Source organism: Triturus cristatus, chromosome 2_1 (assembly GCF_964204655.1).
Source record: "Triturus cristatus chromosome 2_1, aTriCri1.1, whole genome shotgun sequence".
NCBI lineage: Eukaryota > Metazoa > Chordata > Amphibia > Caudata > Salamandridae > Triturus > Triturus cristatus.
This window is the reverse complement of record NC_140581.1, coordinates 968,872,359-968,891,766: the sequence shown is the minus strand read 5'-3', so window position 1 is coordinate 968,891,766 and position 19,408 is coordinate 968,872,359. Positions and strand designations below refer to the sequence as shown.

The following is a 19,408-nucleotide window of genomic DNA, read 5'->3' as shown; positions in this document are numbered from 1 at the left end:
AGAGAAAAAAAAGTAAAGTGAATCATATGACAATCTTGCTCAGGAACAGGGACTGTGAGAGAAAATGCTGTAGGATGTCATGGTTTGTTACACACAACAAACTGTAAACACCTGTAAATTAGCTAGACAGTTTTAACCCCTTCAGTGCCCATGACGAGCTGGACTCGTCATGGGCCGCGGTGGCGCTGTGCCCATGACGAGTCCAGCTCGTCATAGACCCGCTAATTCAACGGCCGGCACAGGGCGGGGAAAGGGGCGGGCACAGAAGGGGTTAAGCAGTTGGGAAAGCAAAAATGAAGCACTTTTTTTTGTAATTCAGAAGTATGATGGAAACAAAGATTGGAATTGGATCAAAACAAATCAGGACACTTTACTTGGTGAGGCACAAATGATAAATATTCATTAAAAACCCCTTTCCACACATTATCACTTGTGTTCACTAAAGATTTTTCAGTACAACTGTATGTCTGTGCAAGGTTAGTGGCCATTTCAGTTGAAGATGATAAATGATAGTGCACTACCACATGATGCTTTAGTTACATTAACCCCTTCCCCGCTCATGACGGAACCGCTCCGTCATGAGCCACGGTTGCCGTGTGCTCATGACGGAGCGGTTCCGTCATGCCACGACCGTTGGCGGCCGCTCCGCCTACGCGGCGCTGTTTCCCCGCCTGTGCGGGGGGACAACGCAACTGGGCGGAGTCATGACGGAACCGCTCCGTCATGAGCACAGCTCAACCGTGGCTCATGACGGAGCGGCTCCGTCATGAGCACAGCGCCACCGCGCTGCCCTCCCCGCACCCCCCAGCGCTGCGGCGGAATTTCCGCCGCAGCGAAGGGGTTAAAAAATCGCCCGCCTCATGTGAATTAAAGCTAGGTGGGTCGCAAATGTTTGTTATTCCAAAACATTTGGGAAGCAATGGTTATATATGGGCATCCCAGAGCTATGATTGATGACACCAGTCAAGACTCTGACTGACTCAGAATCTCACATGAAATCCATTTATGCTATCCACTATCTTTATCATTAACTGCTTTTTTATGTGAACTCTTTTTGACACAACTCTTAACCTGTATTGCTGTTCAATCTGTTTGTACAGTAGGAGTATTGGAAAAGGTCACAACCTTTGCAGCAAAATTCCAGTTGACATTCCTAATCTCCTAATGTCTTTAGTAACTAAGCAATTTAATTTTAGTACAGATGATCCTGCTTCCTGAAATGTATTTATTTGTTCAGTGCTCATGCATCTTTCTTTTAGAACACTTGGTTCTGTTATTTCTAGATTTCTGCAGATGTTGCCTCCACTGGGTTGGATGGGTGGTATGGGGCAAAGGGAGACAGTAGATTTTACTCAATTCTTCGTTTAATCATTGGGCCTCTGTGGGTAAGTGATTGATGGAACTCACTCATAATTATCCTCCCAAGGCCTGTTTTTACCTTTTGGGCCTGATTTAGAATTTGGTGGACAGGGTACCATGCCACAGATTTAGCTGAGTACCCTTGCCACAAAACTGATGGTCGACTCACCCTCTTGAGAGGTGGGTCGACTGCCATGTTTCCGATGCTTACTTCACCATCAGAACTGCTACACCAATGTCCTGATGGAGTTAGGGGTCATCTGTGTAGGTATCTCAGACTTTTCACCCTTTTTAGTGTAAACTGTCTGATGAATTGTTTTCCTGCATGGGACAATAGAACAATGGCCCCCAGAGCCTACAAGAAAGGTCCTAGCCTGACAGGGCCATTTAGTTTTTGTTTTCCAAAAACAAACTCCCAGTTTGAGAGATGGTTTATGAGAAACTGAAAAATTTGGTGAGCAGCCTCCTAAAATGTGACATTCGTTCACCAAATTTTCAGTGCCTTCAGAGGAGCTGTCGTAAAAGTGGCTCCTCTGAAGTCACAGAGATTTCCATAGGGCCAGCGGAGATTTCCACATATGGCAGGTAGTAGTTCAGCCAGTTGCCTCTGCAACCTTGAAATAAGTGGTCTGCCCTCTAAACTTAAAATCAGGCACTTTCTTTTCATATAAAAAGGGATCTCTTACCCAAATTTGGTGTCCAGGGTTCTTTAAGAAGGCGCAGCTCAAATCTGAACTTGTATTCGACCAAGATTTCATTGATATGATAAAAATTAAGATACCTTGTGCCCATGCTGTATCCATTAAGTGTTGACATTGTTTACAGCTGCCAGTTTTTTGCAATTGACATTGTCTGGCTTGGAAAGCAAGTTCATTACGAGATAGTTATCAGTTCTTTGAAACATAAAATTCAAATCATTTCTGCAGCTATGATGGGTATTTTGTATCTCCCAGCAAAATAGTTTAAATTAAATCCAAATAAGAGGTTATTTATCACACAATACGGTTCTTTTGAAGTGTCTGGGCTGTGTTGTTGTTACCAGGGGCTATCGGGCTGGCTATCAGTGATGTTTACTCCTTCTAATAGGAGGTATTCAAAGGCGATTTGTGCGTATGGGCTACTGGGTGACACTATTCCCATGACTTTAAGATATATAGTAAAACATTATAAAGCAATTATTCACTTTTACAATTAGAAAAATAAATAAATGGAGTGGTGGGAGTAGGGATTATTTCAGATGTGAATCAGCTAGTGAAGATGGAATGCATATGTTTGCTACCTGTCCTTCTTTACGAGTATTCTGGGGGAAATAGCTATGTGTCTCACTCGATTATTCGGGAAATACTTCATGTTGGATGGATCAATAATGATACTTGGTCTCTGTCAGACTAATAATGACCCAATATTATTCTGTAGTCCCACCACAATGCCAAACAAGCATTTGCAATGCAATAGGTCTCGCATTTACGCAAGTTTAAGCTATTGGCATTGTAAATGACGCCTTTTATTTAGGTTCCAAAAACAAAACCATAAATAAAAGGCATTGTCATTTACAATGCCAATAGCTTAAACTTAAGTAAATGCGAGACCTATTGCATTGCAAATGCTTGTTTTGCATAGCATATAACATCCAACATAGTAAATGGATAGCACCTGTATGTCGCTCGATTGGCAAGACACTACCCATCAGCCTTAAGAGTTTTGAGGGCGGATACTGGAGAGGTATACGTATTTGGCATATCCAGATTCCCTCTGTCCATGTGATACCGGATGAAGAAATTGTCTAATAGAAATGGTAAGCATGGTTACTAAAACTTCTTTATCCTAGATAACTGCTAGAGTTGGCATTTTTTTTTTTTTACGAAGTACTTTAGATCGTGCAGCCACAAATTTTATATAAAACGTATAAGGATATATTTAAATTATGAAACTGAATTTTATATTGATTTTTAATATGGTTTTAACGCAATGTGATGCTTATACATGTATCATAATGTGTTCTTGTTATAGTAGTGCAAAACTCACGAGTTTATGCTTTATGGGGTTTGACCCTGAATACATTTGTTTTGGAAAAGGCAGACGTCAACAATAATAGCGCTTCATCAATTATGGCACTCCTCCTAATAGCCTAATCCCAAATACAATTTTCCCCGTAGTCGTTTAGTACACAGAAGTAAGTGATAGTTAAGCTGGGAAATAAGAAAGTCTCTGACACCGAGAATACAACTAACACCACTTGAGAAAAGAAAGGCGATACGAGGCGCACGGTCTTTTAACAGAGATGATTCAACTTCTGAGAAAATGTCCTGTGGGGGCTTCATGCTAATTATACCAAGAAGAGCTGGAACTTGATAGTGAATAAGTAAATCATGAAACCAGGCATTTAATAACGCTGCTTGGTAACGAAGAGGAGTATAAACCACCAAATATAGTTTCTAAATTTAAGGAGATGAGGAATATTGCATAATTGTAGAAAATGCATTTGCAAAACAAAATAAACAAGCGGCCAAAAGTGATCGCGATCAAACATCAAAGCGGCCGCAAAAGTGAAATAATTGCGGTCAAGCGCGGCGCGCGCGCCCGCGCACATGCACTGTGGCTCTAGGCTGGCCTGATAGCACTTTTTGGAGCCCTCACAAAATGTCTCGCGAGACCAGCGCATGCGCTGGGTCAGGCGAGACCTAAAAAGGAGGAATTATCTACCATCCACGGTATCTCTCCACAACATCAATCTCACAACAAGTAACCGGATGGTATGTCCACTATACCTAAATGTAAGTGCAAAGACAAGGGTGTAAAAAAATGATTTAGATGATGGAAAAAATATTTATTTATAAAGACGAGAACCCTCACTCACCGAGGTGACATGCTTCATCATTGGGTTCTCTCTTGCACACTGTGTCTGCAAGGTACACAGTGTGGGCTACAACTCTCCCGTGGGACAGGAGCGTGAGGTGTTTTATCCTCCAATGTGCATATGAGTGAGGGGCAGAGTGCAAAAATAATACAAAAAAGGTTAGTTAAAACTATCTCTACAAGGGACAAATTAATGTATTCAGTTGGCCTAAGCGGATAGAGTTAAAAAACAGTATGAGGAATAGGGATATGGATGTTCCCTACTTGACTAGGTCAATATGTTTCTGCCTTACGTGAGTTGAATTTGTAGGCATTCATCACAACCACAATCATGTCACTCTTCTGTCTTTGCACTTACATTTAGGCATAGTGGACATACCATTATTATTCTGTGCATTAATTGCAACCAGAAGAATTATCACTTTAAAATGGTTTAGTAAATGGCCAACAATCTTTTTCAATTGGTCGAAAGAGTTGTTGAAGTGTTATGCGTTTGAAGAACATATTTCCAGAGTGACTGATCGTCTTGCCAAATTTGGCTAGATAATGCCCAAATGTGTTTTGAATATGGACTTGGCAGCTAATTTGCAATGGTCCCTAAACTTGTATGTAGGAATTGTGTTGCCCCATACCTTTGTAGTAGATCTTGTTTATATTTTCTCTCATCTTGTGTTTATGAAAGGTTCATGTCTGGTCATGATGGGTGTGATACATGACTACATTTGCTATATATCACAACAATAAAGGGAACTACCTTTATTTGAGATGCTAAACATTCTAAGTTTAGAGGTCATTTTGCTTTTTAAATTTGTATTCATAACATTTATTTTTATGTTTTATACTTTGAAGTAGATATCAATCCTGCTTGGCAGAGTGGTTCCATTACTAGACATGATGCATTGCTTCTTTCTAAATAGCTTCTCATATTTACCTGCATGTCTCTGTCTTGCAGGTGGGGAGATTGGCTTGACTACTTGCTTTGACACAATCACCCTTGTGGTGTCTGATGGTGAGGCTGGTGTAGATGGTGGCGCTTGCTGTGTTGGGCGAACTCGATCTCCTTCCATTCCAAATCATGACTTATTTCCAGTCTATGACATTAACATTACGGTGTTACCTGTGGACAACCAACCGCCATCACTTGCAATCGGTAGGTACTGAATTATGCTCCATTTTAGATGTGCTAATAAGAAAGAAAAAAAAGGTCCCTTATGTATTTATCATTATTATTATTATCTATTCAGGAGATTTGAAGCATGCTTTCAGATTAGTATAACTTCAAAGAACTAAACATGTTTACAGAACACTAACATGTAATGCTTTAATGAGACTGCTGAAAAGGGCCATTCCATATTTTTGCAACATGAATCTTATCAGGAAAAGGAAGCAGTATAATGCAGATGGTGTTAGGGACTCTCTTGTGTAATAAATATATAATACAGATTATGTGTTTATTTAACTTGTTTCTCTTTTTAAACAAATACGCCAGTATTTCTTTAAATGGCTATAATGAAGTGGTGAAATATATGCACTGCTGTTGCTCTGGTGTAAAAAACACACACACACACATTTAAAATTATCCATAGAGATTCACCAACTAACCAGTTAGATAGTACAATACTGCATATAAATGACGTTTTCATCAAAACGTGCCAGAGGGAAGGCAGTTTAACTAGGACAGGGGTTTCCAGCATTTCTGTAGCAAGAGCTACATTACATTCAATGTAAGTCATCTTGATTTACTGCTATTATTAGTGTTGTAATATTGCCCAAACCAGACACAAATACATTAGTGACCACCAAACGCAAGATAACTAGCAGTGATCACCTCACTGCATCAGGCAAGATTGGTAAAAGTAATGTAAAAAAGGTCTTTATAAATTTTAAATGTCTCAATATGGTATTCCAGCTGGGATAGCTGAAATGACCCTGGCACTAAGGTTTGAGATATTAGTATTATATTAAGTCTTCCCAAAGCCACATGATTTTTCGCTCATATTTCAGCTTTAAATATGTTTTGAAATGTTAGGTATTTTTCTGGAAAACATCAGCTAATGAGTTCTAAAAATATAAACATTTTCACCTCAAATGCACACACTCAATTTTGCTGCACATATTAATGCAATCAAGTAAAAGCTTCTGATTTAGTGTGGTGAGCTGCACACAGGAGCGCTATTCACCTGTCGGTGGAGAGCTACGAGCAGCTCACGAGCTGCTTGTTGGAGAAGCTGCAACTAGCAGGTCATATCTTTACCTCATCAGGCACCGCTGCCAGATAAATTGTCAGGTCTTTGTTTTTGTCCATTAGCCTGAGAAGGGGCACAGTAGATTGTTAAAAAGAGAGATGGATGGTCCATATAGAAATTAGTATAAATTTGAAATCACTTTCCATCCCTGGCCACAAGATGTCCTCGTTTCCAAAAAGTTGGGAATCGAGAGGCGAAAATATCTGTAAATTATGTTTTCACGACCCCTTTGTTAAATTCGACAGCGCTTTTGGTTTTAGTGCATGTTTATATGAATGTTTAATCATCACGATTTTTACTTTGCACGGTTCACAGGGAAAGATTCGTGTGTTTGGATTAATCATTTTTCAAAATATTTGGTAGAGAACTCCACAAACTTTCATCGACCAATAAAGTTCAAAACCGTTTATTTGAAGTTGCCCATCAGTCTGTCGGGCTCGTGATATGAGTCAGTCCCGTCGTGTGTTTACATTTCAGAGTGTCAGTAGAATAACAAGTGTGTCATAGCACCCTGAGGCCTCTATGCCCCGGTTCCACTTCACCTGCTGCACCACTGGAAGCTGCACCCCTGACCATCGGTTCTGCCGAATGCAGGAGTTGTTGAACATGGATGCTACATTGTCTTGATTCCACACCATTCCTCTTTCTTCTACCACCCTACTATTTATGTCGCTATGTCTTACTCCTAAAGGATCTCTTTTCATGCCAGTTTCCTCTGCTTTCACCGTTTTTCTAACTCTCCCTTACCTTCTTTCTCTCTTTTCTATCTTTCTCTATTTGGCTGTCAATCTAAGTCTGGTCCCCAAAATTTGTCATGGTCCACAGAAAAATGAGTGCAAGAACCCACCACCAGTAGCCACCAGTGCAAATTAAGCACTGTTTGTTTCTCATTTATTATATTTTGACAAATGGCAGCAAGTATTCCTGCTTCGCTAGCAGACGTCAAAATAAAATGGCAGGGATGTGCTGTATCTACAAGATACGGCACATTTCTGTCCTTCTCCCCGGCACAGGCGCACAAACAGCAGCCGTGCGCCAATGCAGCCACCCTTGCGTCATGATGCACGAGTGCCTGCGTTGCGAGGATGACTGTTTTTGTGCAGGAAGGGACAGCTTCCTGCACAAAAACAAACATTGATGGCATTTTCCTCGTTGCGCCACTCCTACGCCTCCCCTGGGGGTATAGGATTCTGGCTCATTCCCAGCTTTACAAAGAGTTGTAATTATGGGAATGTGTCACGTTCCATGGATGTTGCATGGGAATACCCATAGCAACATCCATGGAATGCCCCTTTCATGCAGAAAAATGCGTGAAAGGAGCACATATTTACAAGGCCATGAAAAGTCACGCAGGGTGACTTTACGTGGCTTTGTAAATATGGGCCAGCCCATTGCGTTTAAAAAAGTGACGCACCCGCTGTGCAATGGGCTTGTATATGAGACCCTGAATTTCGTCAAACTAAGGATTTACATTTCAGATTTCATGTTTTCATGTTTGAAGCTCAGAAATCAGCCACAACCCCAGATTTCCACAGTATGCAGTGGGGTCATGCAGGACCCCGCAGCTCTTGCGGCTTCGAGGGCCCCTGTTCAAACAAATGAAAATATGTGATATAAGGGAGACTTAGGGGCCTCTCTTCACATTCCCTGGGGGGCAGGGGGTTATTGAGGGACTTCAGTGACAGACTCAGGCAAGCAGTCATACCTTAGGTCACTAAGGGATGTATTTATTTTTTTCAGTTAACGTGTTCTTCGTGGATGAAGGGGGCTCCGCCGCCATTACCGAAAACCACTTGAGAGTTACAGATCCGGACACAGAAGAGACCGACCTGGAGATGGTCCTACTGTCTCCGCCTCGCTTTGGCTACATTGAAAACATCCTCCCGTCCCCGGGATTTGAGAAGAGCAACATGGGAATAAGTATAGGTAAGAACTGCCTTTAAACTGAAGACCTTTCCTGTTTGCATGGGATGCTCATTTATCAGAAGTAGACCTCCATTTTGTAAACACCTGATACAAAATCCTTCATCCAGAGTTGTATGTTGTTTGAAGACTGGGGTCATTTCTTCTATGACATTTCATGGTTCTGTAACTACTTTTTTATATGGACTGACAGCGGGCGGGGTGATTATTTGTCTAGAGATAATTAATTACTGAGCAATAATCACAATAAATAATAGAAACAGGTGATGGCTTCAAGAATAAGTTAAATGTAGTAAGGAATGTGATATACTAAACATATCTTGGGCTTCCAGCAACCCAGTGGGGGGAGCGAGAAGTATGAACATTGTTTCAACTCACGTTTTACCCACACGTATACCACCATTGCTGAACAGGTGATGTGCTAATTCCTGAGGCTTTCACACAGATATAAGTAAAAAAGAAATTTTAATTAAGACTGGAGCCTTGAAACAAGGGGGCTTATTTATAAGCCCCTTGTACCACAGGTGCGTCCCTTTTTGTCTTGTTCCATGACACAGGAGACTGCCACATATTTACGAGGCAGCACTAAGCCACCTTTTTTGAGTTGTAAATATCGTTCCCTTTAACCAAGTTTTCTGCGTTAAAGGGGTATGAAATGGGTGTTGCTGGGGGCAATCCCAGCAACATCCATGATTTGTTAACACTGCCCCAGATTTATGAGAAAGCGAGGAGAAGTATTTTATTTCTCCTTTTTTCCCCTTTTTTATATGTATGCTGCAGAAGCACATAGGGGCATATGATCAATGCGGCGATAATTTCATCGCCTTATCAGCAAAGACACGCTATCGCGTGTTTTGCTGATTTAGCGCCCGTTTCCAGCAAGCCTAACTTTGCATCACTAATGAGATGAAAAGTAGGCGTGACTGTGAAACCAACCAGGAGAAATATCGCGAAGGCAGCTTCGTGATATTATCAAGGAAGGTGAGCGATTTTTTAAATTGCGTTAAGTATGCCTTAACGCAGGAATTTAACGTCTCTTAAATTCCTGACTAAGGCATACTTAACATGGGGGGTGGATTGTGTGGCGAAGACCACAGGCCCCTATCATCTAGGATATCACCGTTTTCCACCCTGGAAAACAGCGATATCCCAACTATCTCTGGAATTTTTATCGCCTCGGCGATGCGCGTTGTTGATAACGCGCTAACCGGGTGATAAATTCCAGAGATAGCCGGCGAAAAATATGCAAGTGCTAAGCGCGCTTTGCGATATTTATCGCCGGACCTTGATAATATGCCCCATAGAGAGAGGAAAACGACTCTTTGACTGTTTTTGTGCAGGAAGGTTCCCCTTCCTGCACAAATATAATCATCCCTGCAAAGGTGTCTGCGCTGGCGCACAGTAGCCCATTGTGCGCCGGCTCAAGGGAAAAAGACAGGAATGTGCTGTATCTGATAGATACAGCGCGTTCCTGCCCTTTTCTTTTGCCGTAGGGTAGCGCAGCAGGAAGGCCTGTGGCGCTGGCCTGCGACAAAAACTCATAAATGAAGCCCGGGGGGGGGATATTTTTGAGTGGAGGGAAGAGTAGACACTGATCAATGGAGACACACTGGTGGAGAGAAGGATATGTAGATTTCAGGAACAAGGTTTCCACAACTCCACCACAAAACAGACATGGCTACCCTTGATCAATAAAGTTAAATGCTGTCTTGAGAAATTTACACATATATTTTTCAGATATTAACATATATTCATGTTTCAGGACAGGCAATGAAGATAGATCGTTCTTTGTTTTCTAAAATATAGTCAACACTGCTGAAAATGATTCTAAGATATTTTGACTGTTTATAATGTGGGAAATAGTTGTTGATTATAGTCTAAGCTGGTAATGCTGTGTATTTATGTGGAACCCAGGTGACATAGATTCTTGTGCTACTAATACTGTGACCGATGGCTGTGGAATGGATTTTCCCCTGTTTGTGTCAGTGCAAATATAGTGCACACCCACAAGTTTGTAGCTTTACGCTTCCAAAGTTAATTTAAACAATGTAGGTCCAAGTGTTTTATAAAAGGGTGGAAAGATTCCCTTCCTACACCAGCTTTTAAGGGGGTTTTAAAGACCCAAAATTTTCACACCGATAAATGGTTTCCAGGTGAATAAAACACATTGTGAAAATGTTCCTTTTCTCTAATGTAAAGTTGGCAGATTTAGGTTTAAAGAAAACGGTGTATGCACGAAAATCGACAAATAACATCAAATTCCCTGGCAGATGCCTAGAACATTGATGAATATATCGTAAATATATACTTTCTGTAGATGTAGGGTGACACATTGGAAGTGTATGACTTTATTTTGGGAATCTGGCCAATGTGAGTAGTCTACCAAAAAGTCACAAAAGGGGGTTGGATAATGCTACACATCATTGCCACCTTACCACCATTTCTTATTTTCACCTGTCTCCAGTTCTTCCTTCATCCATTGGATGGCCTGACATAGGGTCTGATTATGAGTGCTGTGGGTTGGATGAGATAATTATGGCATCTGATCAAATCCGACAACGAGGTGTTCAGAAGTTATTTGGTGCAATAATTATCACCTGCATCGAGTATTGCCCTAAGATTGGGGCATACCAAGTGCATGTTGGTGCCTTCCATACCAAAACCTGCATATCCCAGTATTTTCTGAGTCTTTTCCACCCTTTAAAATCTGGAATATTTTACCTTTATCGCGCGTGGTAACTATTGGGTGCAATAAACATTGCACTGCTTACATTTGTGATCCTTGTGCACATGACTCCCATTTTTTAGGGTCAGTTGTGATTGGGCCGATAGTCTTCTTTATTCATAGTGCATCATGGTCAGCAATGTAAGAATGTCATGATACAAATTCCTGCCCTTTTTGGCACTTGCCATCCTCACTGGTAAGGGCAGGAAGCTCTATTTGTGTGCATGCTTTCCCAAGCTGGCACTGTGCAGTTCTGCACAACTAGTTATCTCTTGGGATCCTAGAATAAAAGCCTTTATAGGCAGAGAGCATTAATGTTGTACAGTGTTGGGGTTCCTCATAGAGACAAATTATTTATATGTTAAAATTGGGTTGAGTTTTTTCCTTCCATGTGGTTTCTATGATAAGAAGACACAGAATCCACTTCACCAAAAATACTTTGTATGTTTCTAAACCTCCAGCAGTTGTGGCCACTTTGGATAGTGAAGCCTTCTACTGCTTATTTAGGGTGTGCAGAGGCATCAGGCAGAAATAATAGGATTGCCTGCTCTGTGATCCACCCCTCTCTACACTGATGGGCATGGTGTTTCAGTGTCGCCAACTGCAGGTTTTGTGGCTCCTTCTTCTGCACATTGCAGGAGAGGAAGGTTCCGCACTGAATAGGGGCAGCTGAAGGTGGTGTCACTTGGTGCCACCCTGCTTTTTCTGGATCTGTTGAAAGTACATTGAGCTGTGTCTTCTACTGGATGGTTGTGTCATTAAGCCTGTGGAACAGGCTGTGAGGTGACTGACAGTTGTTGCAAATCCTGTTTGGAGTAGAGGAGACATCATTCTGCATTCAGCATTCATCCTCCTAGTCTAACGACATGCCTGGTTGCCCCACCAGGAAGGAGTATTTTCATCAAATGATGGTGGAATAATCATTCTGGCCCTACCCATTGGTTAAGTCGTGAAGCATTAGAAAAAGAGCATATCAATGTGTTTGGGAATTTAGGGCCTGATTACGATGGTGGATGGCCTTTAGTCCGTCCGCCATCAATACGGAATTGGGACTGGCCACCTATTAGGTGGCCTCCTCACACTCCTAATCACGATGCGACCCCCACCATGGCGGTCGCATTACATATATTTTGCATTGTGGCGGGGATGCGCTCTGCAGCCCCCGCCACAATGCAAAATAGAGGGTGCAGATACATCCCTGCACAACATGGCAGGCACCCTGCGGTGCCTGCCACATGGCACAGGGATATGTAGGGGGGGCACCATAGGTGTCTCCCAGGGTACATGTCCCTGCACCTGTGATTGAGGGGCGCCCTCTACTGGCCCCCAAATCCGTCTCTACCATTTGTTTTGCTGCAGTTTGTCCACCGCACAATTAACAGAGGAAAGGGATATCCTAATCCCTAGGTGGTGCCTGCAAGGCACCACCGCAATGTTGGGCTATGTTTCTGTGCCGACAGGCGGTAGGAAATGGACCGCCTGTCAAAACGGTGTTGGGCGGTCTTTACAACCGTCATGCATTACTAACGATTCCCCCGCCATCATAATATGGCAGGGGGGGGGACCGCCTGTCAAAACGGTGTCGGGCGGTCTTTACAACCGTCATGCATTACTAACGATTCCCCCGCCATCATAATATGGCGGGGGGGGGAACAGCAGTTCGGTGGCGGAGTGCCTGCCACTGACCGGGAGGTGGTGGCAGGCCCTCCGCCATCATAATCAGGCCCCTATTTAGGAGCTCACTGCATGCTGTAATATTCCCTTCAGAAGAACTTTCATTTCAATGGTTTAGCAGCGTTACTTTGTTGGTGGAGCTCCTTCTTGTGTTGAGCTTTGTAAAGGCGCTGATAACCCTACCATGTCAGGTGGTCTAGTCCCTACATTATTTGTCTATTTGTAATTTCTCTAATCAGCTCAGTGGTAAAGGTTGTTTATCCTTTTGACTTGCCTTCTCCTTAGACCCCATCAAAAGGGAGAAACACGGGGAACTCGGTATTCCTGGAGACCTAGGCATGGAACGAATAAAGGTATTAAGTGGAACCCTCAGATTTAAATTGGAAATACCATTGCATTTCAAGGGTGTTGCCTGTCCCTTGCAATGAACCCCCTGAATAGATTAAAATTGCTAATATAATCGATTTAGAACAAACTTCATCTATATTTATTCTCATCAATAATCACTTGATTAACATGTTGGTGCTCCATGTGACAGCTTAGTGCCCCTTCCGGGAGAAGAACACCTGTATCAATTGCTCTTTTCAAAGGAAAGGCATTTGCACTCGCATACCGACACTCTAGTTATGTTCCCAGCCTTTTTCAACTGTGCGTCAAATGGCCCCACTCACTGTTCAGTTCTGGCCCAAAGGTGCAGAGCACTCTACTGATGATGAACTAAACCAGTATAGATCCTGAGTTCACGGCAGTCTAAAGCTCTTTCCTTTACAGCAGGACTACGGCGGTACATTCCGACACGCCATTTATGCTCAGCGGAGTCCCGTAATTTGGTGATCCCTAGGTTCAGGAAAAGCTCCAGGGGTGGCAGAGGCTTTCTGGTCGGTACAACCAGACTCTGGAACTTTCTTTGACAGAGGTTAAAAGATGAAACTCACCTGCAGGCTTTCAGGAAAATGCTAAAAACATGGCTGTTTAGTCTCTGACTCTGAATTAAGACCCTACGGCACTTCTTACCGGTTGAGCTAGCGACTTGGCACCTTCGGGAATTTAATTGCCTTTATAAATCTCTTTTTCATTTCATTTCATTTTATTTCATTTCACAATATTTTTAATGGGGATGGCATGCCTCAAAAGCAAAAGTTCTACCATTACAGCCCCCTACCTTTCTCTGCCACATTATCAGCCCCCTCAGTAGTTCCGCTACTATTTATGTAGCTTTAGTCACACAGTAGTGCATATTTTGTACCCTTTTGCCTAGCACAATAATACTTGATTGTAGAATTATCTGTGAATGAAGGGAGATGCAGTATCACACGACATTATTAGTTGGTAGGGTTTTGCAGCCTGCAACCTGCTGAAATTTCAGTGTGCATTACACCCGGATGCTAATAGATAGTGTTCTGGAGTATGCAGAAAAATCAAACACCAACGGCGGACCTGTTAACCGCACCTTCCTCACAGTTCCAACCAATTAAAGGCTGGTGCACTTCATTTCCAGTACCAGCCGTTGTGTGATACTGCTGCCAAGCAGAACCAGATTCAGAAAGAAGTGGAATGGTGCACCCAGAAATATAACTGTCCACAAAATGTTGGTTTTGTTTAAAATGTATTATTTCTTTATTTAATTATCATGTACTGTGCAAAAAAATCCACCAAATGAACATCCAGTCAACGCGTTTCATTCAAAAAGACTTTTGAACTTCATCAGGGCATTTGTGTCTTAACATTCATTAAAGTCCTGGTTCATAGGTTGATATTAACAATATTCAAGTTAATTAGTCGTGTCAAGCAAAATGCGGTTTGAGATCTCCATATTCCTGAACCAAGTCGGGCAAGAGTTTGCAGCTAATCCAATATTACATGGGGCAATAGTGTTCCCCATATAATACCTGAATCCATATCAAGTTTAGTCTTTAGTGCCTCTCCAGTGTTCTGCAGTACTACTGGATTAGAAAAACACCACAGATCTCACTAGTTGGAGTTCTTACTGGTAACATTACTGAATCTCCAGGGTGCAGTACTTACCCCATGTTGTCACTAGGTAATCTTTTGTAGCTTAGAAACATTAGTGATGACAACACCATAGTTTTCTTAATATCTAGTTTAGGCAGATACCACTTGTTGCTCTGAACTGTTCCAGTGCAGATTCCCACTTCCCTGAAGTCTGTTAATTTGAGCTTTACAACCAGTGCTATTTGTTACCCATGAGTTGAAGGACGTGACTGAAGAACATGGGTTCTGCCATTACACACACACCATCCACACTTCTCTGTCCTCATGCAACAATCCCTCATTAGTTCCACTGCTGCCTTTTTTACAGTTCAACCATTGGATACAACATGCTTGGCACTGTCAAAAAGGTAATTGAGATATTACAAGATCACACTAGATTTAATTTCTGAGGCACATGAGCAATTTCCTTTCTTTGACATGTGTCAAAGGATACACTGTCCCCAGTCCTACAAGCTAACAAACGAGAATCAGTGACATGCCTGGTTCACTAAGCAATATTTCCATCTGCTATTTATTGCCTCATCTCTAAATCAGCATGGTTTCAGAACCAGAAGACATGAATAGGTGGTGTGTTGAGGATTTCTTTGCAGAAATACAAGGGTGCACTACAAGAGGCCACTACTAACTGTCATTCTGCGGTGCTGATGGACTACAAAGATGCAGTATGTCAGGGCCTTAGTAGGCGCAGCTCTAGCTATCAATATAGCCAAATTTCAATGGTGCAATAAATCCTGCAAGTTTATAGTAGGTGGTGCATTGCAGCCTGGATTGATTGCTGCATTGTGGTGGTGTTAGTAGCAAATGTATGTTGCCAAGTGGAATTCTGCAGCTTAAACACAATTTCTGGGGTATTATACAATGCTAAAAGCCTTCATGTTACATCTGCAGAGAGAAATCCCCAGAAAGAGACTTTGGGTCCACAGCAGTGGCAGTCTGGTCATCTGGTTCTGCATCAGCAGATTGGAAGGTGGTACACTATGTGCAGTACAGAATGTAAGGCTGAGACTTCGGAGAAGGGAGAAAAGTGGTATGGAGGATCAGACATTTGAGCTCTTTTCTTGCAGCTATCACACAAGGACAAGACCAAATGTTCAGTGACAGAGGTGGTGGTTAGGGTTATATTCAATCCTCACAAAGAAGCTGGTCTTCCGAGTTTGTGCTTTCAGAGTGCCTTCAGCAAGATGGTGTTTGACTTATTTCCTCTGAAGTCATCTCCTACTCATATATTAGGGAGCTTGGAGATGAGCATGAGATGTCTTAATACTCTAAATCCCCTATTTTCCATCAGGTTGATTGCCCACCTTAGATATTTTTTGTCCTTAATTGTTGATCTTTTTTCTGTAGCTGTTTTTTTCAATTTGTTTTCTTCAGCCTGGCAGATTATGTTGGTCCCTTTCTCTAATCTGTCTCAGGGTAGATTTTGTGTTTTGCTAAAACTCAAAGAGACACTTGACACTTTTTAAGTGCATGTTTAGCACAGGATGACACTGTGGTGGGGTCACCCTATCTTTGGGAAATCCGAAAGGACACAAGAAAGATCTTCACTGCACCCAGTCCTTGACAATTCATTAGCATGGCTAAGTATGCAAAGATTTATTTAATAATATGGTTGAATTTATTTAGCACCCCAAAATTACTGAAAAAAATGGGTTTATGAAAGAAACTATAGTAGTACTGACAAAAGCATGCAAACCGAGTTAACATAGAGCCAATGTGATTTGTTTTAGAGTGGATTAACTGTGCCAGTTGTATGGCTATCATTGATGAAGACTTGCATTAATCTTTGTTCTTATCTGTATCTACTGAGACATACAAGAATAAAATAAACATATTTTTATTGTTATGATTGTTGAAGCTGGTTGTTTAAGAGAGAGAGAATTTCACATTCTAAAAGAACATTGCTTAGAGATCTGTCTTATTCATATTTCCAGGTCTATCTATATCGACAGCCAGCTGCCGCTTACTCATTAATAGTCTATGAGTAGTGTTTTTTATTATATTTATTCTCATAATGGAAATTCTTATAGAAAAGACAAGAATTGGTTGGCAAAGTTCATGCAAAATATGGTGCTTTCCACATTTTTCATCATCTAACAACACTCGGAAGAAAGTAGACTTCTACACTCCCTTCATCAGATAAACTAATCCGACAATCTTTTCTCCTCTTCTGGCACTGTCCTGGCTTTTCTTACCACATCTCCACACTCGTTTTCACTAGTTCTACAGCAAATCATGCTACCGATTCTTATACTGCACAAATTCTCCAAAGTTCCATGTTCATAACATAATGTAGCCTGTGCTTAACTCAGAATGTTTACTGGTTAATGCAAATGACCTTTCATTCCTCATCCCAATTTGAGTTTTACACTGCATTGACATGCATGTAACTTGGAGAGTCTCTGTTGGGTAAGGTGTATTTCTATTGTTACTTTTTAATGTATTTCATGTATTTTTTTCTCACTAGCTGCATTTCAGTTGAAGGATATGAAGGCCTTGCACATTAACTATGTGCAGTCCAGACACATACGCATTGAGCCAACCAGCGACCAGTTCCTGATTTACGTCAGTGATGGAGCTCATCGCTCAGTGGAGTTACCATTTTATGTCATTATCAACCCAGTAAATGATGAAGTCCCAGAGTTCCTGGCAAGAAATATCACTGTAAGGAAACCATTCAACATTTTCTGTTTTGTTTTTTTCTACCTGTTCTGTGTTCGATCTTTTAGTTCTAAAATTATCTATATCAAATGGAAGTTAGCCCCCACGCCCCAGAAGTTCCTTCAACCACAATGAAATCCTTAAAGAGACACTATCCTATCAGCCAATAAATATTTTTAAACTACCATGAACTCTGCAACCCAATACTTTACAGACCGATGTTTAATCTTCCATGCATCTTACTTCCACCGCCCTTCAGTGTATGTGTCTTTTCTTTTTTAAATTAGTTGTCATGTCTACTTTCTCTCTTTTTCACTGTTTTCCTATTTTCCCATCCTTCTTCATTCTTTCTTTGTGTTCCACTTCTGAACACATTTCCTGGAAGTAACAAATAAGTTTGGGGCATATCATCAATGAGGCGATAACAAATTATCGCCGCTTTTGCATCCGTTTTCGGACGAAAAAGCGGCGATAATTTTATCGCCTAATCAGCAAGGTCACGCTATCGCGTGAAACCTTGCATTAGCGCCTGTTTTCTGAATGCCCAGCTTTGCATCTCTGATGAGATGCAAAGTGGGCGTTCCTGCCCTGACATAACTGGAGAAATGTTGCTAAGCGACATTTCTCCAATTATCAATGGGCACGCTAACCTGCAGAGCGACTAGCAAAGTAGCTATAACCTCTGTTATCGCTACTTTCCTTACGCCTGCTTCAAGACTGACTTAGCCATGATATCCTATGTAAGGTGGATATCATGGATAAGTATGCCTTGCCCTATCATGAAGCTATCGCCAAACTTTGTGAGATTATCGCTGGATTTCCAGCGATAATCTCACATTTGGCAGTTAGCGCTTGGAATTTTATCGCTTTTGAGATAAGCGTTGTTAATAGCACGCTATATCAGCGATAAAATTCCACGTTACCCGGCGATAATTATCCTAGCGCTAAGTGCGCTTAGCGATAATTATCGCTGGTCCTTGATGATATGCCCCTTTGTCTTGTGGCCGTATGTGGCATTTAGCCGTTTTCTCTTTAGATAATACTTAACGTGGTGTACCTTTTGTTGTTTTCATCCAGGATACGGGTGGAGTGATAGTTTACAAACTATCCTCAGTTATTCACTCTTTCTGCTCAGATACCTAAAACGGCTGGCACCTCACGATCCTAATAAAATTAGTGATTTTCTGGTTTGTGTATCCTAAGGCTTTGAGACTGTTAATCGACATACAGGTAGGCAGGCACCTATCAATGGTCTCAATCGATCTATTGAGTGACTTCTCCTGCAATGTGTCTCTTTCTACTCCCCCCATGCTTCCCTGTCTGAATGCGCTCCGACTAACTCATATGCAGTACTTTAAATGATTAATTATTTAAATAAATGAAACATGACAGTCATTGCAATATTTCAACTTTATCATTATAAAAATGTAGTAGAACATGCATTGTTAGCGCACAACACTATTCAGAAAACCACTCTGTCAAACAAAATAAAGTTTTAATTTATTCTGAATTTTTGAAAGAAGAAAGGTAACAATAGTATATTTTCCACAATGCCACATGAAGTCCATTCCCCCCCAAGACTGAAGACTGTATTTCTGGTCTTCCTTTCCAGGTTCCGGAAGGACAAATGAAAGAACTTGATCCAGCGGTAATAAATGCTGTGGACTTGGATGTTCCTAGGAATCCTTTGATGTTCACAATAACGGAGCCACCACAGCACGGACTTGTCATGCATGGAGTGTACGGCAACGACATCACCCGCTACAAACGGCTAATCAGCAGCCATCAAAAGCATGGTCTTCCGTTGCATGACTTCTCTATGGACCATCTAAAAAATGGTGTGTATTTAGCATTGAGCGTGCTGATGCTTAACACAGTTTGCACAAGATAAGCCAAATTAATGAGTGTCTAGAATTTTATTTTAAATTCACATTTTTGCCCCTGAAGTCTGAGT

General features: G+C 41.6%; 1 protein-coding gene across 1 annotated transcript in view; it reads left to right on the top strand.

Moving 5' to 3' along the window:
- The window catches only part of FREM1 (FRAS1 related extracellular matrix 1), a 578,635-nt gene that overhangs the window by 315,192 nt on the left and 244,035 nt on the right, over positions 1 to 19,408 (top strand). The window contains exons 17-20 of the mRNA XM_085633804.1: positions 5,168 to 5,365; positions 8,202 to 8,387; positions 17,261 to 17,457; positions 19,067 to 19,292. Coding sequence (XP_085489930.1) covers positions 5,168 to 5,365; positions 8,202 to 8,387; positions 17,261 to 17,457; positions 19,067 to 19,292 — 807 coding nt within the window. The remainder of the gene's footprint in view (positions 1 to 5,167; positions 5,366 to 8,201; positions 8,388 to 17,260; positions 17,458 to 19,066; positions 19,293 to 19,408) is intronic.